Genomic DNA, 9,333 nt, shown 5'->3' on the forward strand with positions numbered 1-9,333 from the left:
CCCCATATAAAGTGAAGTATAAAATACAATGAATGAATAGAATACATACCAACAAAGCGGCACAAATGGGCCCGTGGATGATATAGAGCAAGTGGGTGTCGGAACTTATCCAGCAGCTAAACAGAAAAGAGAAGATCAGATGTCGTATTGTACGCAGACAGCGGGATCCGATTACGGGCTGAACAAAGAATTTATCACTTACTTGTCGTTATAATACAAGGTTCTGGCCACTGCGTGTATGCATGCCGGAATCAGAGGGAACCCTGGGAGGAGACAAGGAACGTAGATGGTATGAATAGGAATGTTCCGAGACTAGAGCTCTGTGCTGGGAGACTGTCAGCTCCTGGGCCCAGCACCGGACCCACAGCCAGCATTTAAAGTCTTTGTAAATATAACCCGTTAACCCCTTCATGACTGAGGCCTTTTTTTTATTTTTTGCACCCGTGTTATATTCCACATTTTAGGCCTGAAAATTACTTAAAACCCCCCAAACATGATATATTTTCCGATAGCCGAGATCCTATACAATGTAATGGTGGTAGTTGCAAATTTTTATGTTGCGCAATATTAACGCAACTCCTTATTAAACCCCAAACTTTTGTGACAGATTTAATTAAATGCCCCAAAACACAACAAAATACCAATTTTCTTAATGAAATATAAAAGATGAGGTTACAACGAGTAAAACGATACCCAACATGCCCAGTTTACAAATTGCGTGCGTCCGTGAAACGGCGAAAAACTGCAGTACCCCCAAAAAGTCCATAGAAGACGCTTTAAAAGCCCCCACAGGTCATCAATTTAGAGATACCCCAAAATACTGGCCCCGGAATTATTGCTCTCACTCCGGCAACATGTGTAGCGCGTTCGTCGTTTTCATACGTAGGCGCACCCGACGCGTGTTTACGTGGCGATGCGCGTGCTCGCGGGGCCTGGGCACTTTAAACATTTTTTTATTATTAGATTTATTTTATTTCATTTTGAAAACTGTTTTTTTTGGTTTGTTTTTTACTTTACTTTGACTGCTATCACATAGGGGGGCTTACAAGCCCCCCCATGTGATAGCAGATGGTAGTGACAGGTACTCTTTAAGTTGATGCTGGGGGTCCAAAAGACCCTCAGTGTCACCTTTACACTGGAAATAAGCTATTGAAGTGCAGATCGCACTTCAATAGCTTATAGCTGGGCTGCAGGAGCCCAGAACTGACAGCCCAGGGACACGCCGGGAGTCTGTTTAAACAGCCCGTCAGTCAGTACGTCGTCAGACACGAAGGGGTTAATGCATCTTATTTGTTTCCTTTTGGGGGGTTAAATATACCAGTGAAAGTGTTTCTTTGTGTCTGTTTGTGCCAATAAAGTCCTGTTGATCCTGCTAGAATTCCAGTGCCGTCCCGTGCACTCTGCAGTGATGGATCAAACTGGCCAATGAGCCCGCCCGGTCCACGTCTGTGAACTACAGAATATCTTCCCTACATCATGAAGATGAGGTGAAGGCGAGGTGTTCTGTACTCCGCACACGCTAACCTGACAACTTTTCTCCATAGATACAGTACAGTGAGTGAGCGTTGTCACCCTAGAACAGGAAATGTGTTACTGGAAAAGCCACCACATCTCAGGAATGGGATGATATAATATTTGGTATTTTTGCTACTGGAGATCAGATTGCTGATAAAGTTCATGGTTCTGGTTCTGATAGAAAGGTGTCTGAACAAGCAGAGCATCGCAGGTTGTCGTGTATGGGGCTGTGTAGCCGCAGACCGGTCAGGGGGCCCATGGTGACCCGTGTCCACCACCAAAAGTGCCTACAATGGGCACGTGAGCATCAGAACTGGAGCACGGAGCGATGGAAGAAGGAGGCCGGGTCTGATGTACATCATGTGGATGGCCGGGTTGGGTGTGTGTCACTTACCTGGTGAGGAGATGGCACCAGGATGCACTATGGGAAGGAGAAAAGCCGGGGGAGGGGCAGTGTGATGCTTTGGGCAATGTTCTGCTGGGACACCTCGGGTCCGGCCATTCATGTGGATGTCACTCTGACACATCCCACCGACCTAAACATTGTCACTGACCAAGTCCCCCACTTCATGGACACGGCATTCCCTGATGGCAGTGGCTTCCTTCAGCAGCATAATGCGCCCGGCCACACGGCACACACGGATGAAGAATGGTCTGAGGAACACAACGAGTCTGAGGTGATGACTCCGCCTCCAAATTCTCCAGATTTCAGTCCAATCTATCATATGTGGGATGTGCTGGAGAAACAAGTCCGAGGAGAAGAGGGACATACTCAATATTGAGGGGGGACATCCAGATACCACCGCTTACCTTCAGGGGTGTAATGGAGTCCATGACCCGTCCATGCCTGGTCCGGAGAAGGGGACCTACTCAATATTAGGGTGGGTCATCCAGATACCACAGCACACCTTCAGAGGTCTAGTGGCTGGACGGGTCAGGAAAAGGGGGACCTACTCAATATTAGGGGGGACATCTAGATACCACAGCATACTTTCAGAGGTCTAGTGGAGTCCATGGCTGGACGGGTCAGGAGAAGGGGGGACCTACTCAATATTAGGGGGGGCATCCAGATATCGCAGCACACCTTCAGAGGTCTAATGGAGTCAATGCCTGGACGGGTCAGGAAAAGGGGGACCTACTCAATATAAGGGGGGCATCCAGATACCACAGCTCACCATCAGAGGTCTAGTGGAGTCAATGCCTGGATGGATCAGGAGAAGGGGGGACCTACTCAATATTAGGGGGGGCATCCAGATACCACAGCTCACCATCAGAGGTCTAGTGGCTGGACGGGTCAGGAGAAGGGGGACCTACTCAATATAAGGGGGGCATCCAGATACCACAGCTCACCATCAGAGGTCTAGTGGCTGGACGGGTCAGGAGAAGGGGGACCTACTCAATATAAGGGGGGCATCCAGATACCACAGCTCACCATCAGAGGTCTAGTGGCTGGACGGGTCAGGAGAAGGGGGGACCTACTCAATATTAGGGGGGGCATCCAGATATCGCAGCACACCTTCAGAGGTCTAGTGGAGTCAATGCCTGGACGGGTCAGGAAAAGGGGGACCTACTCAATATTAGGGGGGCATCCAGATATCACAGCACACCTTCAGAGGTCTAGTGGAGTCAATGCCTGGACGGGTCAGGAGAAGGGGGGACCTACTCAATATTAGGGGGGGCCTCCAGATATCGCAGCACACCTTCAGAGGTCTAATGGAGTCAATGCCTGGACGGGTCAGGAAAAGGGGGACCTACTCAATATAAGGGGGGCATCCAGATACCACAGCTCACCATCAGAGGTCTAGTGGAGTAAATGCCTGAACGGGTCAGGAAAAGGGGGACCTACTCAATATTAGGGGGGCATCCAGATACCACAGCTCACCATCAGAGGTCTAGTGGAGTAAATGCCTGAACGGGTCAGGAAAAGGGGGACCTACTCAATATTAGGGGGGCATCCAGATACCACAGCTCACCATCAGAGGTCTAGTGGAGTAAATGCCTGAACGGGTCAGGAAAAGGGGGACCTACTCAATATTAGGGGGGCATCCAGATACCACAGCTCACCATCAGAGGTCTAGTGGAGTAAATGCCTGAACGGGTCAGGAAAAGGGGGACCTACTCAATATTAGGGGGGCATCCAGATACCACAGCTCACCATCAGAGGTCTAGTGGAGTAAATGCCTGAACGGGTCAGGAAAAGGGGGACCTACTCAATATTAGGGGGGCATCCAGATACCACAGCTCACCATCAGAGGTCTAGTGGAGTAAATGCCTGAACGGGTCAGGAAAAGGGGGACCTACTCAATATTAGGGGGGCATCCAGATACCACAGCTCACCATCAGAGGTCTAGTGGAGTCAATGCCTGGACGGGTCAGGAAAAGGGGGACCTACTCAATATTAGGGGGGCATCCAGATACCACAGCTCACCATCAGAGGTCTAGTGGAGTCAATGCCTGGACGGGTCAGGAGAAGGGGGACCTACTAAATATGAGGCGGGTGGTCATAATGTTATGGCTGATCGGTGCATGTTCTGCTCATATAGACTTCAGGGACTCTCCTTTTATGATTCTGTGTTGGCTTTACTCCTTTGTCCATGTGACCCGTTCTCTTTAAACACAAGCAATTGCCACACGTTCCTCGTCGCCCAGTATGCCGGAACATTTCAGCGTCGCGTCTGTTTCTATGAAGGAAAAAAAACAACTTCTTCCAAAATCTCATTGGCAATGCCAACCAGAGAGAACGTGACCGCGTATTGACTCTGTCAACACAGCTAATGTTTCCACAATAGGACGCAATCCTTGGTAAGAAACAAGCGGCGGCGGTGGCGGCAGGCACTTCCATCCTCCGAGAGATCCTTTATTAAAGCCTATGAGCACAACTTACACGTTTCAGACCAAAAGAAAGCCGGCCACAAAGGAGAAGAGTTTTGTTCTAAAATGTTTTTTGTTGGTTCGTTGAATTTTCTAATGGTCAGCGGTGGTCAGATCGCCCATCATGTTGGCTAGGGATGCACTGATAACGGTTTTTCGGTATCGAGTACCGACATTTTGCTTTCGGTACTCACCGAAACCGAGTATCAATACCGGTGCTTCCGTTGGCAGGAAGCCGGGTGGTGGGTAATGACATGCCGCCCGGCTTCCTGTTTGCCCGGAAAGCCGGCTCCATGTTGTTTGGCCGGCTTGATTGTGTCTGGCTGGGAAAAAGGCTTCACAGCCAATCAGCATCGAGCTGGCTTCCAGGCCAATCTGCTGTATTAGCATTTTCACCCTATGACAGGAAGTGTCTTCATGGTGGTGGTGGTGGTGGGGGATTGCAGTAGTCCACACAAGTGAATGGACAGGGCTGATGACACTGCTTGGGAAAGCACTGCAGAGAGCACAGGAAGGTATCAGCTCACTGGATTTCTGGCAGGATCAACAGGTATTGAAATCAGCACCTTGAGTGGAAATCTGCTGTGGGGCGTTCTGAAGAACATGAGGAGGAAAAGAGTGCCGCAAGACTTGAGTCCGGTATCAATGTTTGTTTTTTTACTACAAGTCAAAAAGCCAACGCGGGGCACTCAAAGCTCCCCCTTCGTCAGGGCTTTAATCCAACATACTTCATGGACTCAAAAGCTCCCCCTTTACTGGGGCTTTAATCAATAGCAATTCAGGGACTCAAAGCTCTCCCTTCATGAGGGCTTTAGGACAATGTGTGTTGGGGGCTCAAAGCTCCCCCTTCATGAGGGCTATAGGACAATGTGTGTTGGGGGCTCAAAGCTCCCCCTTCATGAGGGCTTTAGGGCAATGTGTGTTGGGGGCTCAAAGCTCCCCCTTCATGAGGGTTTTAGGACAATGTGTGTTGGGGGCTCAAAGCTCCCCCTTCATGAGGGCTTTAGGACAATGTGTGTTGGGGGCTCAAAGCTCCCCCTTCATGAGGGCTTTAGGACAATGTGTATTGGGGGCTCAAAGCTCCCCCTATATCAGGGCTTTAATCCAACACATTTTAAGGGCTGTAAGCTCCCACTTCATCAGGGCTTTAAGGCAACATGCTTTGGGGGCTCCCAACGTCCCCCTCTTCATTGTTTTCAGTGGGATAAGCGGGATTTCCCTCCAGTGGACACACGCAGCAATATCAACGAGATTCCCCCTTTTGATCCATCATGGCTTCACATAAGAGTGTGACTAAGACGGTGAATACAAAACAACACGAGAACTGAAAACGTGTCACTTGTCCTCAATATCATGATAACGAACGTCTTACCCCATCCTAGTAAGTAATACCAAATCAAGTGCTGCTTCTCGGCAAACACGGCCACCACTATGAGCGTATGGAGATAGATTCCTTCACACAGCATCCAGAAGTAGTTGCATCCCATCAGATAAAAGTGGATGAACTGGGAGATCTTGCAGCTCACCTGCCATTAAAATAAATGAAGGTTAAAAGGGTATTAGTATAGGCCACACCCACAGAGTGATCAGTGACCCCCCAACAGGAAATGTATTTATAATGGTACCAGTATCAAAGTGCATCTCCTAGAGAGCAGCAAAAACCCAACATGGGGGTCTAACCCTTCCCGACTCTCAAAGTCACGGCTAGACAGACATTGGAATGATCTGTGAATAGAATATATAGTAATTAGGGATGCACTGATATTGATATTGGTGCCGAGTATTTGGGCGAGTTCTCCCAAATGCTCCGATGCCTAGCCCGATACTTCCGGTATCAGGAAGCCGGTCAGCGTGTCATTTCACGCTACCCGGCATCCTGATTGGCCGGGAAGCCGGCTCCATGCTCCCTCGTCACTTTTTTTCCGGTACTTGCAAATACCGAGTACCGGAAGTGCCATTCAGGAAGCCGGGCAGCGTGTAATGACACGCTGACCGGCTTCCTGATTGGTCAGAAGCTGGCCAATCAGGAAGCCAGGCGTCGTATAATGACGCGGCGCCCGGCTTTCTGATTGGTCGGGTAGCCGGCTTCATGCTCCCTGGTCACCTCATGACGTGGGAGCATGGGGCTGGCTTCCCGGGCCAATCAGGAAGCTGGGCGCCGAGTCATTACACGGCGCCCGGCTTCCTGATTGGCCAGAGAGCCGGCTCCATTCTCTCTCGTCACCTAGTGATGAGAAGCATGGGGACGGCTTCCCTGCTAATCGGGAAGCCCGGGTGGCGAGTCATTACACGCCGCTTGGCTTCCTGAATGGGACTTACGGTACTCGGTATTGGCGAGTACCGGAAAAAAAATATCGGTACCCGTACTCTATACCGAAAAACTGGTATTGGTGCATCCCTAATAGTAATGTTATCATTATTATTATTATTATACAGGATTTATATAGCGCCAACAGTTTGCGCAGCGCTTTACAATATAAGGAAGACATTACAATCACAATATAATACTAGACAAGATGGTAAGGAGGGCCCCGCCCCTGAGGGCTTACAATTTAAAAGGGGAGGGGCCAGTGATACATGAGGAGGTAGCTGTGTGGGGATGAATGGTTTGAGAACGTGATGGTTCAGTGGTTAGGTTGAGGTGGGATCGGCTTCCCTGAAGAGATGAGTCTTAAGGGATCGCCTAAAGGCATGGGATGGGAGAGACTCTAGAGAAGTCCTGGGGGCGAGCATGGGAGGAGTTGACAAGGGAGCTGGAAAGCAGGAGGTCTTGGGAAGTTTAGTAGAATAAAACTCAGTAGGTTGGTGACATATGACAGAAGATTCACTTTAATTCAGATTTTTCTTACACCATTAAACAGAATGGAGAAGAGATCTCCCCAAAGTCTTCTCTACCTCCCTACAGCAGACCCTCAGGGGCGGGCCTTTGCCCCCCTCACAGGAAGTGGATTGAATGATGCTGGCTTTGCTTTTACTACCAATAACGCTGATCTGATCCAGTAACTAGATTCCCTTTCTTGAGTCCATTCAAGTGAGGTTACACAGGTTGAGAACCACTGTACTAGAGGGTAGCCCTGCTTGATGTGAACTAACTAACCTGAGCCAATGTGCTGCCACAAGCAATCTGTTCTGTTATTGTTTATGAATAATTTGTGTCTTGGTACATCTCTACATTATACCCCCTCTGTGTATATTGGTACAGCCCTTAGACGCTCCCTGCCTCTCCTTCCCAATTTCCTTTTTGACCGTAAGGCAAAGATGGAGTCTGCGAGTGCGCATAGGCCTGTATTCCGTGTTGCTAGAAAACATACTCTAGTGCGCATGCGTGCACAAACGGAAGTGCGCACAAAGGCGCGCAGACACCCGCCGACGCATAGGAAGTGATGCACTCTCCCTAATAGAATGGCCTATATATACCATGATAACTTTTGAAAGCCAAATGTATTCATCTATATCATCCTTATGGAAGACAACAGAACATGAAGTTCTCAATGTAATTGTCAAATAAACAAGATTTCACCTACCGGGTTGGTTGCAACTAAAGTCTGATTGTTGGCCACAGCTGTCAGCGAAATGATGGTAACAATGGAATTGCAAACGAAGGACACGAAAAGATTTTTGTGAAGAGTGATTCTCTGGCAGCTCAAATTTCTGGAGAAAGAAAAGAGTGAGAAGAGGACATTAGGTGGAAGAGAACATTGTGCTCCTAAGCTGACTGTGAAGTCTTCAATCGAATGCTCGGTTTGAATTGTCCAAGTTCATGACAGGTTCCCTTTACACTAGGAGGCCATGGTGTATATGCAAGGGACACTTCAACATGCATTGCATGTTCTTATAACATGTATGTATAGCACCAATGTAAGGAGCATTCTTCCCACTGACCACCAATGTAAGGAGCATTCTTCCCACTGACCCCCAATGTAAGGAGCATTCTTCCCACTGACCCCCAATGTAAGGAGCATTCTTCCCACTGACCCCCAATGTAAGGGGCCCTTCTCTTACTGACTCTCCCACTGACCACCAATGTAAGGGGCCCTTCTCTTACTGACTCTCCCACTGACCACCAATGTAAGGGGCCCTTCTCTTACTGACTCTCCCACTGACCACCAATGTAAGGGGCAATGTATGCTTCCTTTCTGGATGATGATGATGATAATTATTATAAACCAATTTTGTAATATTGGGCCACCTTGTGTGTCACATAGTGTGAGCCGTTCTTTATTTGTTCATGCCAATGTTTCCAGTAATTATTAGACATGTGCAATTCGTTTCGTTCTGAATCGAAATTCGGACGAAATTTCGGATGTTGGGAGATTCGGATGCATCCGAATTCCGAATTACAGCTAAGACGAATGCAAACGAATCCGGATTCCCGATTTCCCGAAATGCGTTAGCGGTAGTCTGGTCGAAATTTTGTTTAATGGAAGAAATTTCGTTGCAGCAAAGTGACATTAGAATTTTTATTTTTTATTTTATTTTACAGTCTGCAGAAGATGAAAAAAAAAAAAAGCGTGAGGTTCCCCCCAATTCATACCAGACCCTTTAGGTCTGGTAGGATTTTTAAGGTGGAACCCAATCCCCCAAAAAATGGGGGGAAAAAACGTGGGGTCCCCCTAACAGTCCTACCAGACCCTTGATCCGGGCACTGGCCCGGCAGGGCTGGAAAGGGGGGGGGGGCGATCAAGCACCCCCTCCCTGCGCCTTACCAGGCCAAGTGCCCTCAGCATTGGGAGGGTGTCCCCGTGCCAATGGGGACAAGGGCTTCTTCCTCACAACCCTGACCCGGTGGTTGTGGGGGTACCCCTTTAAATAAGGGGGCACCCAGATGCCGCCCTCCCCCCTTGTGAATGAGTAAGGGGTACTTGTACCCAACCCATTCACTAAAGGGTTAAATAAAATAGTTCAGACTTTTAGATAAAAATCCTTTAATTAAAAAAAAAAAAAAAA

The 9,333-nt window shown here is 48.6% G+C and overlaps 1 protein-coding gene across 1 annotated transcript in view; it reads right to left on the bottom strand.

Annotated features, from left to right (window-relative positions):
- CALCRL (calcitonin receptor like receptor) overlaps positions 1 to 9,333 on the bottom strand; it is a 37,161-nt gene that overhangs the window by 6,927 nt on the left and 20,901 nt on the right. Inside the window, exons 7-10 of the mRNA XM_018574555.1 lie at positions 7,911 to 8,037; positions 5,759 to 5,912; positions 203 to 263; positions 50 to 116 (exon numbers count right to left, since the gene is read on the bottom strand). Coding sequence (XP_018430057.1) covers positions 50 to 116; positions 203 to 263; positions 5,759 to 5,912; positions 7,911 to 8,037 — 409 coding nt within the window. The remainder of the gene's footprint in view (positions 1 to 49; positions 117 to 202; positions 264 to 5,758; positions 5,913 to 7,910; positions 8,038 to 9,333) is intronic.

Source organism: Nanorana parkeri, unplaced genomic scaffold (genome assembly GCF_000935625.1).
Source record: "Nanorana parkeri isolate BGI_ZX_2015 unplaced genomic scaffold, ASM93562v1 scaffold3039, whole genome shotgun sequence".
In the NCBI taxonomy this organism is placed as follows: Eukaryota; Metazoa; Chordata; class Amphibia; order Anura; family Dicroglossidae; genus Nanorana; species Nanorana parkeri.